Consider the following 17281-nt stretch of genomic DNA (forward strand, 5'->3'; position numbering starts at 1 on the left):
CCCTGTGGAAAACTGCCTTCAACTCAAATTCCTGCATTCTACTCTCCAACTAATTTTTATCCAATTTGTTTTAGACCCTCTAGTTCCATATAATTCATCGAGGGGGATTGAATATAAAAGTAGGGAGGTCTTGCTGCAGCTGTATAGGGCATTGGTGAGGCCGCAGCTGGAGTACTGTGTGCAGTTTTGGGCGCCGCACCTGCGCAAAGATATTTTGGCCTTGGAGGGAGTGCAGAGGAGGTTTACTAGGCTGATACCGGAGTTGAGGGGGTTGAGCTATGAGGAGAGGCTGAATAAACTGGGCTTGTACTCGTTAGAGTTTAGAAGAATGAGGGGAGATCTCATTGAGACGTATAAGATGATGAATGGGATGGACAGGATAGAGGTGGAGAGACTCTTCCCGCTCAAAAAAGACAGTAGGACTAGGGGGCACAGCCTCAAGATAAAAGGGGGGCGGTTTAGAACGGAGTTGAGGAGGAACTTCTTCACGCAAAGGGTGGTGAATCTCTGGAATTCTCTGCCCGTTGAAGTGGTGGAGGCTGCCTCGCTAAATATTTTTAAGACGTGGGTTGATGGGTTTTTGATAAGAGAGGGGATTAAGGGTTATGGGGAGAAAGCGGGAAAGTGGAACTGAGCAGCGACAGATCAGCCATGATCTTATTGAATGGCGGGGCAGGCTCGAAGGGCTAGATGGCCTACTCCTGCTCCTATTTCTTATGTTCTTATGTTCCATATGGTACCTTTGTCAAAGATTTTCCTAAAATTTATTAACACCCTTTGAATTGTAACAGGAAAGAAACAAGTTGTGACTCCCTCTCAAATCAATTCAGGCGAGCAATATAGTCTTGCCCGAACCCAAGGACCAAATAAAGCAAGTGGAGAATTTACAAGAACTGAAAACCAAAAGTAACCACCAACCTGAAAGTAAAGGCTGTTCCTTAATAACACCATTCTTATTCCTCTCTTCCCAATCCACAACTTCTTTATAGATCAGTTCTGAAACAATAAAGGTTAATACCCTTAAATTGCAAAATTATCCTGATATTTTCCAAAACAATATCTCATTGTGCATGAATTATGCTAAATGAAACATCAACCAAATTAGTTGGAACACATATAAGTTAACTGAAAGTAGCTTTCTCCAATTCAAAAATACAAGTTTCATCCATATAATTGGATGTGCCAAAACATATTAAACTATGGAAGTTAGAACTAACTTGCAATATATACAGTTATTAGAAAGATTGTGGGAATTCCTGGACACCAGTGTGAGCCAAAGCAAACACATTTGTAGTGTAAGTGGCTTGAGGAGCTTTGACTCAGCTGACAGTCTGATGCATCAGAGACGGGGAAGTTACCTGGGCACTTTATTCCAGGAGGCAGTCACATTTCTTTTGTTAGAGTCTTCTGATTTCTCAGAAGGTGTGACTACAAGTGCGGTAAATAATCATGGATGACTGTAATCTACATGTAAATTGGATGGATCAGATTGGTAGTCTAGAAAATGAGTTCATTGTATGCAGAACAATTTCTTAGAGCAGTATGTTTTACAGCCAACCAGGGAGCAGGCTATTCTAGACATGGTAATGAACACCAAGGCAGGAATTAATCAGTATTATGGTAAAGGAGCCTTTAGGTGACAGCAATCATAACATATAATTTCATCTTGGTTTGAAGGCATGTATTGCAGCTCTAAGACTAGTTTTTAAGCCTGAATAAAGAAAATTATAAAAGTATGAAAGCAGAACTAGCTAAAACGAACTGGGAAATTGGGTTAAAAGACAGGACAGCAGAAATACAGTGGCAGATTTTTAAGGAAATATTTAATAACTTTCAGCAAAGATTTATCCTAGTGAGATGTTCTATAAAGATAAGTTGAACAGGTTGGGCTATGCCAATTGGAGTTTAGAACAATGACAAGTGACCTTATTGAAACATACAAGTTCTTGAGGGGATCTGTTGGGGTGGATACTAGGAGGATGTTGCCAATTGTGGGGAAGACGGTAACTAAAGGGGCATAATTGAAGAATAAGAGATTCTTCTTTTAAGACTGAGGATGAGATTTTTCTGTGCAGGTCATGAGTTTCTGGAATTCTCTTCTTCACAGTGGTGGTGACTGGATATTTAACAGACAAGGAATTGTTGTGGGGCCAACAGCAAACAGGAAAGTGGAGTTGAGACCACAACTAGATCAGCCATGATTTTACTGAATGGTGGAGCATGCTCAAAAAAACCGAACGGCCTGCTCCAGTCCTATTTTACCAGGAACCAGGGAACACAAGTTTAAATGCAGATTAAAATTACCAAGGATGAGAAGTCTCTACTGTACAGAAGCAGAGGGTGGGAAGGAGCGATGATATCTTGGGAACAAACTCAAGATGGAGCTTGGTGCTGTGGTAGAAAATGAAGATTGCAATAGAGAAGTATGTGGATTGAATAAGTGGAGGTTCTGGAAAGAGAAGCTGCTAGATGTTTAGGGTGAACACTCAAAGTGTGATTTGGTAATAAGGCCAACATTGCCACTATGTTGTTTATGGACAGTTTTGATGAGAAATAACGAGTAGCTTCAATGAGAGATAAAGGGTGGGATTTTCTGGCTTTGCTCAGCCCCGAAACCGGAAAATCCCGCCAGAAGTCAACGAACCTTTCACTGGTTCATCCTTTGCCCACTCTGATTCCTGTGGCAGGCAGGATGGTAAAATTCACCCGAGTGTGACTACTATCAGCAAATGTTCCAATAGAAACAGGATGTCAAAGCAATTGTCCATGATAAAATCAGACTTGGCAAAGGTATTGCATGCAAGTCATGCTGGAAAAGACTAATGAGGCATTGTTGGGCAAGTTGACTGAATCTGGAAGGAAGTGGACAAAAGAAACAGAAAAGAGGATGTGGTTAGCAGCAAGGATGCCAAGGCACAGAGTAGCAGTGGATATATCCAAATGCAATTCAAGCATGGCACAAAGCATAGCAATCCACTGGGGCTAGGAGGGGTCAATTTAAAAAAATGGAAGGGGGAGGGAAATGACATACATGCCAAGCCAACAGAAGGGAGAAGACCTTAAAGAGTTTAAAAATAGCCAAGCAGAAAAAGTGCATGTAATGGCCCCTGAGTCCAGAGTCAATTAAAATATGCACAAAATAATACAAGAAAAAAAACAAGTTAAACAGCATTAGCAAAGTTGAAAGACACATTGTGATTATAAACATAGGAAAGGAAGGAGACAATACAAGAAATGCATTTTAAAGTCTAAAATCCAGTGAAGCTGACATGTAGATAGGGTGGAGTTATCTTAACAGCATTAATAAATCTAGTTTAGACAAGTTGAAGGGAGAATGGGAACTATTCAGTGTCAAGATATCAACTTGTATTCAACTGTTGAAGGTTGCCCAGTGGGAACAATGTTGGCGAGTAGAGAGTCAATCAAAAGCTAAACGAAATGGTTGCGCGCTTCAAGTTTTTTGGTGTCCAGATCACCAACATCATGTCCTGGTCCCTCCATGCTGACAATATAATTAAGGAAACCCACCAATGCCTCTAGTTTCTCAGAAGACTAAGGAAATTTGGCATGTCCACTACGAATCTTGCCAACTTTTACAGATGTACCATAGAAAGCATTCTTTCTGGTTATATCATAGCTTGGTATGTCTCTAGCTCTGTACAAGACCGTAAGAAACTACAAAGGGTCAAAACAGCAGCCAGCATAATTAAGGACCCCACGAACCCTGGATATACTACCTTCCACCTTCTTCTGTCGGGAAAAAGATACAAAAGTCTGGGGTCAAATACCAACCCTCTCAAGGCCAGCTTCTTCCCTGCTGCCAGACTTTTGAATGGACCTACCTCGCATTCAGGTGGTCTTTCTCTACACCCTAGCTATGATTGTAACACTACATTCTGCATTCTACTCTTTCTTTCTCTATGTACAGTATGCTTTGTCTGTGTAGCATGCAAGAAACAATACTTTTGACTGCATACTAATACATGTGACAATAATAAATCAAATCAAATCAAAAGGAATTTTGTGCAACAGAGGCTAATGTGTTAATAGTGTGCAAAGGCAGATCTAATACACCAGGTGTGAGAATCTAGGGAACATGGAACATCAATTGATAGAATTTGGTGCGTATGAGGAAGGTAACCTTAGCAACAGTTGCAAGGAATGAGGAGCACACAAGATCAGAAGTAATAGTAGGAACTTCAGAAGCCACTTAATCCAGTTATAAAGGATAATGGATGCCATAGGATGACTAAAGTCAGCAATCGCAAGGCAGCCACGATCACTCAATAGCAAGAATGCAGAATGCAGAGCAGGACCAAAATTAGCAGGAACAGATTAAAGCTAATCAATCCTGGAATGTAAATTTCCCTGAAGTCAATCTGAAGACCAAACTCATGGAACTAGGTGACATACTGGAGTGGAAGATATCAATTGAGAAATCAGCAGAATCAGTAACAAAGGTAAGTGTCAACATTAAGGTCCAGAACCCAGTGGAGAAATGGACGTCAATACAGAAAAAGGAGGATTTCTGTTCAGGGCTCAACACGGCATCAGAGACACCAGTCGGTGCAGTCCTGGAACCTCAGCTCAGCAGGTAACAGCAATTGTACTGTAGCTTAGAATATTTGAAACAATTGAATGACAGGGCAGAGAATATTTTAAACAATTGAATGACAAGGCAGAGACCTGACATATAGTGTGGTCAAGTACAACAGCATAGTCTTCATGTTAGAGGAGTCTAAACATCTGAGAAATCAAACTTGAGCAGAAATTCAAACATGAAGAACACAACAAAAGCACAGATCAAATTTGGTCAATAGATGGGCAATATGATCTGCAATGATGGCATTATGTTGTAGCTTAGATATGTTGACTGAGCTAAAAGGCACCCAGTTTTAGTGCTAGGACATTTTCACGAAATTGACAAGTTTTAATAGTTTTAAGCTATAGGGATAGCAATGTATTAAATTATGCTTTTGCCCTCCAACTGCAGGAGAGTACTTTAACAAAGCCATCCATCACCTTGAAAAATGCTGTCTACTTTAATTTTAATCTTGCTTTGTTCTTCAGATTTTTCATGATAAAGAAGTGTTTTAACTGGGTTTTAGCTTACTGCGGAACCAGTTTGATGTTTAACAATATGTACACAAATTAAACATCCATTTATTTCCTTCTATGTAATCATATTAAATATGAAATCTCAGTGGAATGCACTAAATCTTAAGTATCAGTATTTCAGTCAATCTTAAGTATTAGTATTTCAGTCAATCTTAAGTAACAGTTTATGGATATTCACCTTTCCATTCCTCTATAGTGTGTTCTCGCTCCTCCAATTGTTTATCGTAGATCTGCGGAGGGGGCTGTTGCGCAAACATAAACCTTATTAGAATCAATATGAAACATTAATCAAAGAAATGCACAATTCTTTCTTTATAACTATGACATTCTGTACTCTGTTACAGACTTTATACCTGTTTGTAATTACAATTCAAAGCTTTCCTGTTTCAACTCTCTGAAAGACTACAAACTACAATAAAAGCAATCCTAAAGTGCAGGAGGTAGTACTCACAATAAAGAGATTATTGCTCGCAACTTTGAAAATGTGATAAAAAATGTTAAGGTTCAATGGGTTAATCTTTTACTGCAAAGTCTTGCACAGAACACATTTTCTAACCTCATGTTTCTAGTAATATTTTTTCATCACATTTTTCTGATAATGGCACCTTTGTTTAAAAACCAGTAACATGGGCAATACCACAAAAGAAGGATGCTGGTCTCAAAGAATCAGGATAAATAAAATATCATCTTTAAGTGAATCAACAAAGGCATGGTAGGGAAACTGTGTGTAACAAAGATAAACTTATTTGTGTTTACCCTCTAATAGAATGAGTAATTCCTCCAAACTCTTTCAGGAGAAATGTTCCTTGGTCAGGTCTTTCCCTCATATATGTGGGATATTAATGCATTCCTAACACTGATCTTGGCTTAGTAGCAGCACTCTCACCTCTAAGGCAGAAGGTTGTGGGTTCACACCCAATTCCAGGGACTTGAGCAGATAATCTAATACTTAATGCAGTACAGACGCAGTGCTGCACCATTTCTTGGAGAAGATGTTAAACTAAGGTTCCACCTTCTTTCTCACCTAGGCATAAAATATCACATGGCACTATTTCGAAGAACAGTAGGGGCTTTTCTTGAATGTCCTGGCCATTATTTATCCCCCAACCAACATCACAAATTATCTGCCCATTTCCTTATCATTGCTTGTAAGACTTTTCTGTGCTTCCCTAGACTACAACAGCCCCTGCAGTTTAATTGGTATTAAAGCACTTTAGAATGTCACAAGGCTGTGAGAGACACTATAGAAAGGTATGCCCTGTCTGTCTTGATTCTGCTCCAGTTGTGGAAGTGAAAAACAGCTAATATTCTCCACCAGATTATCCACTTCATAAAAATTCTGGTTGAAGGCAAAACAACAAACCCAAACAATGAGTTGCACCAATCTGAAATTTCAAAAGTAAGGCATTTAACCATTAAACATCCTCATTGATTTATCTCACAGCAATCAACAATCACATTAAGCAAAAGAACTCAAAGAAGGGACAGAGGAAGTCTTGAAATAAAAAAAAGGATAGCTTTAATACTTAAAATGCAGCCCTCATACCTTCCTTTCCAACGTCTCTAGTAATTAGTCTTACACTATTTTGTAAAACACAGATTGTACTACTAGTTTCTATAGTCTCAGCTATTTTAAAATGCAGTCCTTTTAAGAATTAGAATGTTCTGGATCCACTCTCAGTTGCTTTTGCATAACTTTAGCAAAGTCAGCCTCCTCATTTTTCAAATGTTTACAGTCTCATAGTGCAACACCACAACTGTGTAAGCATAGTTCAGGAGGAGCTCAAGCTCATATCACCAGATGATCCTTCACTTTTAAACTCTTTGGGTCAGAGCACTAGCTAAATTATTCTTGGCACGGTAAGTCTCTGAGACCAATAGAAATTGATGAATGTTCTCACCTGTCTGAACAGAATGTTAGTCACCAGCTTAACACAACAGTAAGCAGCTGACTAGGAGGCTCAGCAAAATCACCCACTGAGCTCCGGAAAGGTCTGGAAGCATAAAAGTGTACTGGCCTTGAGAGCCATGGGCATTGGATGCCCACCCACTTAAATGGAGGCTCTCTCCAGCCCAATCATTTCGCCTGCTCGGGCAGTGTAAAAATCTTTAGCACATTATCTAGGTTTACACTCCAATGCAGCAAATGTCATAGGTAAGACTGGCTGTCTACCATACATAAAAGATCCCATTGTACAATTCCAAAAATAATGGAATTCTCCCCAGAGACTTAGATGATATTCATCTCTCAAGTCAACATCTAAAACAGATAAGCTGTTCATTTATTTTATTGCTATTAGTAGGAGCTTGCAATCTGCAAATGGTCTCATCTATATGTTGGAAAGGACCAGACTGTCTATCACAATAACTGGCCAGGAACTTCCAAAATTAATAGACGATAGTTATATATGATTTAGGATCATTATTGTATAATTGGAAGATGAGTTTAACTCACCTATTCCACTTTGACTTCCTAATGTTCCTGATTTTTATGACCTTCCAGAACATACTCTTGAATCTTTATATGTCAAAGCTTCTGCAAGTACCTTTGTACTGCTGTCTGCATTCTCTCAACATCAAATCTTCCTATTACAGTAACAAGGTTAGAGATAACTAGCTCTACCATTTTTTAAAACGATTAATTCCAGGCCAGACAAATCTCTGGTCACAACACTTCCATCAAGGCAGTCCTACAAACCTGGCCCCATGCTACATGGTCAAGATGTAGCTTTTGCACAGTTTCAAGAACAATTCTGCCTGTGCAACCTTCAGTTTGTTAGTCCTTTCTAACATGAGGGTATTTTCCAATCATCTCATGAGAGAATAGTATTAAAAAGATGAACAGGGTATTAAATTTTATCATTTAACAATGTGCACCAAGTTCCCACTATCAATATTTGTGATGAAAATATGTTACATAATTCTTCAGGAATAAAATATTGGACTCTTCAGCCTGACTTGTGCTTTTCATACAGAGACCAAACATAGAACAAATAAATTCCATATATGACAGATTATGTTATGAGAGACAATGAACTCCTGCTTTGATTGGACCCACTTAATTAACCAAACTGACAGTCTCTGAATTTTATACTAGTTTAACAATTTGGGACAGTTTGACAATTGCAGATTTTCAACATACTCCCCATTTCCAAATAGGTAGGAATTTTACTTATGCCTGGAAGATCTTCTACCTATACAACCTTCATTCTGATGATATGTAGCAAATGTTTTGATTGTAAAAGCAATTCCAGGGAACAAAGTTGACAGGGTGAAATGGTACCAAAATTTGACCAGACCAACAACTCACTTGAACTGCTAATAAATTAGTTTCAGGTTAGTTCATAGAATCATAGAGTGCAGAAGAGGCCTTCAGTGCACCGAATCTGTACTGACCCATTAGAAACACCTGAACTCTACCTAATCCCATCTAGCAGCAATTGGCCCATAGCCCTGGATTTTATGATTTATAAAGGATCATTTGTAAATGATTTCATCATTTTTAAAGGATGCAAGGCAATCCGCTTCCACCACCCTCCCAGGAAGCGCATTCCAGAACGTCACTAACCTCTGGATAAGAAAAATTTTCCTCATATCCCCCTAAGCCTCCTACCCCTCGCCTTGAACCTATGTCTCCTCTTGACCGATCCTTCAACTAAGGGGAATAGCTGCTCCTTATCCACTCTGTCCACGTCTGTCATAATCTTGTACATCTCAATCAGGTAGCCCCCTCAGTCTTCGATGCTCCAATGAAAACACAGTAAGAAGTCCACACCAGGTTAAAGCCCAACAGGTTTATTTGGTACTTGATTTTGCTGCCGAATAAACCTGTTGGACTTTAACCTTGTGTTGTGAGACTTGTTACAGTGTTTACCCCAATCCAACGCCAGCGTCACCACACCAATGAAAACAACCAAGCCTACCCAACTTCTCTTCAATAACATAAATGTTCCATTCCAGGCAGCATCCTCATAAATCTCCCCTTTCAGTGCAATCACATCTTTCCAATAATGTGGTGACCAGAACTGCACACAATACTCTAGCTATGGCCTCACCAAAATTCTATACAACTCCAACATGATTTCCCTGCTTTGGTAATCTATGCCTCAATTGATAAAGGTAAGTGTCCCATACGCCTTTTTCACCACCCTACTAACATGCCCTTGAGCTTTCAGAGATCTGTGGACAAACACACCAAGGTCCCTTTTTTCCCACAGAACTTCCTAGTGTCCTACCATTCATTGAATACTTTCTTGTCAAATTGCTCCTTTCATCTGCCACTTATCTGCAATTTCATTGTAAATTTCATCTGCCACTTATCTGCCCATTTAGCTATTCCATCCATATTTTCTTGTAGCCCAAGACACTCCATCCAATCTTCGTGTCATCTGCAAATGTATTAATCCTACTCCCCTATAAGAACATAAGAAATAGGAGCCGGAATAGGCCATCTAGCCCTTCGAGCCTGCCCCGCCATTCAATAAGATCATGGCTGATCTGAAGTGGATCAGCTCCACTTTCCCGCTTTCTCCCCATAACCCTTAATTCCCCTGTCTATCAGAAACCTATCTACCTGTGACTTAAATATATTCAGCGAGGTAGCCTCCACCACTTCAACGGGCAGAGAATTCCAGAGATTCACCACCCTTTGAAGATGTTCCTCCTCAACTCCGATCTAAACTGTCCCCCACCTTATCTTGAGGCTGTGCCCTCTAGTCCTGCTATCCTTTCTAAGTGGGAAGAATCTCTCTACCTCTACCCTAACTATCCCCTTCATTATCTTATACGTCTCTATAAGATCCCCCCTCAGCCTTCTAAACTCTAACAAGTACAGACCCAGTCTATTCAGTCTCTCTTCATAGGCTAGCCCCCCACATCTCCAGTATCAGCCTAGTGAACCTTCTCTGCACTCCCTCCAAGGCTGATATATCCTTCCGTAAGTGCGGCGACCAAAACTGCACACAGTACCCCAGCTGCGGCCTCACCAGTAGCCTGTACAGTTGCAGCAAGACCTCCCTGCTTTTATATTCTATCCCCCTCGCTATAAAGGCCAACATTCCATTCGCCTTCTTGATCACCTGCTGACCTGCAGACTGGGTTTTTGCGATTTGTGCACAAGGACCCCCAGGTCCCTCCGCACCATAGCATGCTGCAGCTTTTTGCCTTTTAAATAATAATCCCTCCTACTATTATTTCTACCAAAGTGGATAACCTCGCACTTGCTAACATTATACTCCATCTGCCAGGTCCTCAACCACTCGGTCAGCCTATCCAGATCGCTCTGCAGACTTTCCACACCTCCACGCAATTTGCTTTTCCACTCATCTTCGTGTCATCAGCAAATTTCGTCACCCTACACTCAGCCCCTCCTCCAGACCATCTATGTAAATGGTAAGCAGTTGAGGCCCCAGCACCAATCCCTGCGGCACTCTGGTCACCAACTGCCAACCAGAATAGCACCCATTGATACCAACTCTCTGCTTCCTATTAGACAGCCAATCCTCTATCCACGCTAACACCTTACCCCCAACTCCGTTCACCCTAACCTTCTGCAGCAACCTTTTGTGAGGTGCCTTAACAAATGCCTTTTGGAAATCTAAAAACACCACATCCACCAGTTCCCCTCAATGTTATTTACATAAATGACAAATAATAGGGGGCCAACACAGATCCCTGTGATATGCCACTGGCTTCCAGTCACTAAAGTAGCCTTCTATTATAGTTGGCATTGGCTGTTAAAGAATTTTTTTTACTTCTGGGACAAAGTTCGTTCTTTTGGAAGGGGAGTGGGTTGTGTGTCCAAAGGGATAGAAAAAAAATAGTCTGCACCAACAAAGTTAGTGCAAAAGGGAAATGTTTGATCAATTCAGACATTTTGTGGATGTAGGTGTTGGACAGATAAAGGAGAACCAACAGATGTAGCATACTGGATTTTCAGAAAGGCAGTCAATAAGGTGTTGCACAGAACGGTTAATAGGTACTAAAAGAACATAAGAAATAGGAGCAGGAGTAGGCCATCTAGCCCTTCGAGCCTGCCCCGCCATTCAATAAGATCATGGCTGTTGGGGCAAAAAAGAGCAGGCGTAAATAAGTATTCTCAAGTTGGCAGGCTGTGACAACTGGAGTGCCACAAGGATCAGTGCTGGGGCCTCAGCTATTTACAAACTATATTAATGACATTCCCAAAGAAACAGAGTAATCCAAGTTACTGATAATACAAAGGTTGGTGGAAATACAAGTTGTGACAAGAGCACAGAGGTTGCAAAGGGATATATTCAGGTTACGTGAGCGGGCAACAAGGTGGTAAATGTAGCATTATGTGAGAAACTGTGATATTCATTTTGGTCGGAAGACTGGAAAAGCAGATTTTTTAAAATAAAGATGAGAAAGTTGTAAATGCTGATGTTCGGAGGAACTTCAATGCATTGGTAATAAAGAAGATATTCAGAAGTAAAATGTCCACTGTCATAAAACCTAATCTCGTTCACTATGCCCTTTAAGGAAACCTGCTGTCCTTACCTGGTCTAGCCTACATGTGACTCCAGAGCCTGAGCAACGCGATTAGTTTTTGAAATGCCCACTGAAATGACCTACTAAGCCACTCAGTTGTTTAAAATCATCACAAACCTACAGAAAGGAATGAAACTAGGCGTATTACCCACCACTGACTTAGGCACCAGAAAAAACAATAGCAAACTCAGCCTTTGCCCACCCGTGAAGTCCTCATTACTATCAAATGGGGCTTGTGCCACTATCACTGCAGGATCTCCTCAGGATAGTGTCCTAGGCCCAAGCATCTTCAACAGCCTCATCAATGTTTTTCCTTCCATGATAAGGTCAGAAGTAGGAATATTTCACAATGTCCAGCAGCATTTGTGACTCCTCACATTCTGCAGCAATCCGTGTCCATATACAACAAGACCTGGACAACATTCAGGCTTGAGCTGATGCGGCAGTAATACTTGCGCCACACAAGTGCCAGGCAATGACCATCACCAACAAGAGAGAATTCAACCATCTTCCTTTGACATTCAACTGTATTACAACTGCCGAATCTCCCACTATTAATGCTCTGGAGGTTATAACTGAACAGAAACTGAACCAGACATATAAAAACTGTGGCTACATGATTAGGTCAGAGCCTGGAAATTCTCCAAGGAGTACCTCAGCTCCTGACACCCAAATTCTGTCCACCATCTACAAGGCACAAGTCGGGAGTGCAATGAAATACTCTCCACTTCCCTGGTTGGGTGCAGCTCCAACAACACTCAAGAAATGCAACAATACCCAGGGCACAGCAGCCCATTTGATTGGCAATCCATCTATTAACTTTAACATCCACTCCCTCTGCCACCAACGCAGTGGCAACAGTGAATACTATTGACAAGATGCATTGCAGCAATTTACCTTGGTACCTTCGATAGCACATGCCACACCAATGGCCTCTACCAGCTAGGGCAAAGGCAGCTAATGCATAGGAACATGATCACCCTTTCAAGTTGCACACCATACTAATTTTGAACTACTTCGCTATTCTTTCACTGTTGCTGAGGCAAAATCCTGGAACTCCTACCCTAACATCACTGTGTTTGAACCTACACCATATGGAATGCAGCAGTTCAAGATTATGACTCATTACCATCTTCTCAATGTCAATTAAGGATAGTCAATAAAAATGTTGCCCTGGCCAGTGCCATCCAATTTATTCCATTTTTTTAAAAATGGCATGTTAACCTTTATTGCCAGGGGATTAGAGTGCAGGAATGAAGACGTCATCATCAATTGTACAGAGCTTTAGTGAGACCACACCTGGAGTTGTGTTCAGTTTTCGTTTCCATATTTATGAAAAGATAAATGTGCATTGGAGGTAGTACAGTGAAAGTTTACTAGATTGGTCCCTGGGATGAAAGGGTTGTCCTATGATGAGAGGCTGAGTAAATTAGGTCTACATTTTCTGCAGGTTAAAAGAATTCTGAAGAGCCTCAACAGGGTAGATCAGTGTTGTTTCCGCTAGCTGGGGAATCAAGAGGTCAATTATTTCTTCACTGAAAGGGTTGTGAATCTTTGGTATTCTCTACACCAAGACTGTGGATGCACCATCAGTGACTATCTTTGAGGCCGAGATCAAGATTTACAGGGAGTAGGCAGGAAAATGGAGTTGGAGTCAACCATCAGCAATGATCATGCCAAATGTCACGTTCCGAATCTGATGGCTCAATAGGCGATATGGTCTATTCCTGGTTCAATTACTTGTGCTCTTGTTTTTAAGTTCCAACTTCAACACAGAGCTTAAAATTAAAACAGCAGTTTAAGCACAAGTGAAATATAAATCAAACACTCAAAAGAGATAACAAAAATATTATGATCGAAAGTAACTTGCTTACTGCTTCTACTTCAGACGGATCATACCAAACGGCAATATATGGATGCTGTAGGGCATCATCGACAGAAATTCGTTTGTCAGGATCGATTACCAGCATTTTTGATAGGAGATCTCTGGCCTGACTTACTGTAATTTAATATACAAAACAGTTTAATGATAGATGTGTTTCTTATAATCTATCCATTTTATAAATATTTGCAGTTTAATTGAACACTGTGGTAGAAGTTTGTTTGTACCAACTATATCAAAATAGTAAATATTGCCTTTAACAAACCTACACAGTTTTACGACTCTGACCAAAGGGTTCCTTCAAGAATTTGATTTATTCATAAGATGCAACATGTAAAACATAATACTTGCTTGTTTTGAAAATGATCTTAATATTTGAAAACCTTAGAAAATAATAATTTATTTCAAACTAAATATTTTTATACATCTATGCCGTAGCCTACGTCAAGATTTTAAACATTTCAAGTAGCTCATATTCCTGGTGAGGTAATCCTCACAAGGTCATGGGGAATTACTGATTGATCTCCATGTGGGGCTCTTGAGTATTAGTTCCCTGGTAACAGGCAGTGGCCTACCCAGTTGGAGCTCATTACTTGAGTCTTTAATAAGGCACGCCCAGGACTGGACCTGCTGAACTGCAGTTCCAGGCAGGGACTAGTGTGTGTACACCACAGTAATGGTTTTACTTTGCATTCTGTAATAAACTATGTATTTTTCCAGTCAGGCTTCCTGAGATATTACATCTGAAAGTTGTAAAAACACAAACATGCACAATTCACTTGTACTTGTTCTAAAATATAGTTTCAAAAAGCACTACTTACCTTTTAACTTGTCACGTTCCGAATCTGATGGAAAAACCCAATCTGGAAACAACGTTTCAAATCCAAGCCCTGGATACTTTGGCCTATTTTCTACATAATTTCGTACAGTCGGCTGCAATTTCTTCATGAATTCTGCAGATGGCGTTCCTAGTTGTTCAATAACTTTATTCCACTGATCAATATCTGTTCAACTAGTTTAGGAAAACTGGTTAAAAATATTTCACATCTCTCAACTTTTTAAAAAAATTTAGTCACTACAGTGTAATTCAGTTCTATTAATCCAATTTAAAGAAACATCATCGCTGTACCATCTCCTTGGGCCTTAAACCTTGCAATCTAATATTTATTGATAATGCACAACTTTAAATCAGCATTCTACATTATTCAATACAAATGTACTTTACGGCTTCCTGCATTTATTCAGATTATATCATTTGCCAGAAGAACAAATCTACTTCTATCTAATCAATTGGAAATATTGTATAGAAATCCCACTTGCACTTCTAGTTCCTCTGTTTTGTTCAAAGCCAGCACAAATATGCTGCAATATTAAAGTTCAATCAGGAAATAAGGATCAACTAAAGCTTAACCCTGAAGAATGCAAAAAAGAAACAGTAAGAGAGTTTAGAAGTTCCCACATTTTAATTCTGGGGGAAGAAAATATTTATAATGTTGCAGTGTGTGCAATTAGTCTTGACTTCAAATCAATTCAGCTGCTGGGAAGAAGAAATGTATATTTGCAGTCTAAGACAGAAGGTCAAAAGAAGCATTGATACATTCTCCTGGTCTCCAAAACATTTTTTTTAAAGAAGAATAATTTGCTTTTTAAAAACACCTTTAACAAAGGAGTCCAGGAGCATTAAGACAAAAATAAATAATAAGCTAAGGAGCTATTAGGAGAGGTGACTAAAAGCTCAAAGAGTTGGTTTTAAGGTGTGTCTTACAAAAGATCAGAAGATTAAGGAGAGTATTCCAGCAGGTAGGATCCAAGCTGGCTCAAGGTACTCCCAGCAAAAGGAAATGATGGATGCACAAGAAGTTAAGAGTCAGAAGAACAAAAGTTCTAAGAGGACATGGCTGCAGGTTACAGTGAATCCATGCAGGGATTAAAATACAAGGTTAAGAAAATTATCTATAATATCATTCAGAATTGGAAACTTTGGGAACAGAATTTGGGTGACCTTAAGTTTACGGAGGACAACAGGCTGGCCTGAAAGCACTGGAACAGCTAAGTCTGAAAGTGATAAAGGAATGATGTGGGTTCCGGAAGTAAATGTAGTATGGTTAAGTGGTGGAACTGGGCCTTTGTGATGGGGTTGGAAGCTTATCTTGGGTCATATAGGACCCAAGGAAGGGAGTGAACAGCAATTTAATCTAAGACAGTGACCAGAAAGGAAAATAGAATTAGTACCAAGGGTATGGAGTCTGTCACACCAAGCTGAGCATCAGAAGACAGGCATTAAGGAATACTGTGTCTGACTGTACCAAAAGCTGTAGAGCAGTCAGGAAAATACAGCAGTCACAGAATGTAATTTGTAACTGATTAAGGAAATCTCAGTTACATCAGAGGTAGAAAACAGATTTGAGAGAGTCAAATGTTGAGTTCTGGGTAAAAGTAGCCAGACAGAGTTTTTAGGTTAAAAATGAAGATTGGTAAGTTGAGTTGAAGAAACTGGAGCAGTGGATTTATTAGAGGGCAGTGTGTCAGAAAACTGCCTGGTGTGGTCCAGCACATCCAGCAATAGATGGCTAATCCAATTCTGTTTTAGCCTGTGTCCCTGGACTTGGGGGAGCAAAGCTTTGGGCTGTACCAGAGGTAAGGTGGTACAGAGAAAAAAGTAATAGGTTGCAATCAGATTAGGAGGCAAAACACTAGGGAGGGGAGAATTAAAGGTTGGCTTGATGAAGGAAACATTAAACAGGGTAAAAAAGGGAAAAGGTAACAAAGTAACACATCAGTGTGTCGAGCAGCAGCCAAAATGCACATGTGAATGAACATAGAGGAGCTTCAGTCACACACTCATGCCAGAAATTTGTATGACCAATATGTCTCAATCACAAGTATGGTTTTAAAATATACAGGTCCTGGAATTATGAGACACAAAATATGTAAGCAAGGAAGGTTTGCTCAAATTTTATAAATCCCCGATAAGGCCTGAACTAGAGTATTGCAATCAACACTGGGCATCACACTTTAGGACATTATGAAGGTCTCCGCGCAAGTGCACAGGAGATCTACCAGCATGGCACTAGGGGATGAAAAATTAAATGCAATCAGCAGAGTTCTGAGGAATGGGACTCTAAAGAGGCCAGAAAAACATATGTGAGCAAAATTTCAACTTTGGGGATGAGGGTGGGGATGGGGATAAAATACACAGAACAAACTGGGAAGAAGCAATGTATTCAGTGTTGGTAGCTTTAAACTTGTAACCTGAACTTCAGATTGAATCAAAACGCATCAAATATTAGTAATAGTGAATTTTAAACAGAGGAAAGGAGACTGAGAAGGTGATGGTTGCAAATTTCAAGTAATCTTATGGAGCATTTGTTTCACTGTTTCACAAATCAAACAACAGAATATTCCTATCGTCAAGTTGTTATAAAGAAATGATTCAACCATAATGATATAGTTAAGAACCACGGTATGCAAAATCAGATTGTCCCTTTAAGATCTTTAACTGGATCCCTCATATCCAAAATATCATATCTCCACTGACATTTTCAGTCTTTCTTTTAAAACCAAAGAAGGCACCTAGGCAACCTGTGCACTGCCGAGGTGACAAAGGCATTTTGTTTTGTAGTATACACAAAGGAATTTCACCTGCTATAACAGAATAATCCACAAAATAGACAGTGACAATATACATATGTTGAAAATAATAAATTAATTCACTATCATAGAAAGTGTGTTAAAGCAAAGATCAATAAGAAAAAATGATTAATAAAAATG

At 39.8% G+C, this 17281-nt stretch overlaps 1 protein-coding gene across 3 annotated transcripts in view; it reads right to left on the minus strand.

The window, feature by feature from the left end:
- Positions 1-17281, minus strand: part of LOC145351834 (mitogen-activated protein kinase 9) — a 55612-nt gene that overhangs the window by 13081 nt on the left and 25250 nt on the right. For all 3 annotated transcript variants that reach the window (XM_080201518.1, XM_080201520.1, XM_080201521.1), the window contains exons 8-11: positions 14332-14514; positions 13503-13627; positions 5297-5360; positions 919-996 (exon numbers count right to left, since the gene is read on the minus strand). In XM_080201518.1, the coding sequence (XP_080057644.1) occupies positions 919-996; positions 5297-5360; positions 13503-13627; positions 14332-14514 (450 nt within the window). The remainder of the gene's footprint in view (positions 1-918; positions 997-5296; positions 5361-13502; positions 13628-14331; positions 14515-17281) is intronic.

Source organism: Carcharhinus amblyrhynchos, chromosome 13 (genome assembly GCF_965287045.1).
Source record: "Carcharhinus amblyrhynchos chromosome 13, sCarAmb.v2.hapA, whole genome shotgun sequence".
Taxonomy (NCBI): Eukaryota; Metazoa; Chordata; class Chondrichthyes; order Carcharhiniformes; family Carcharhinidae; genus Carcharhinus; species Carcharhinus amblyrhynchos.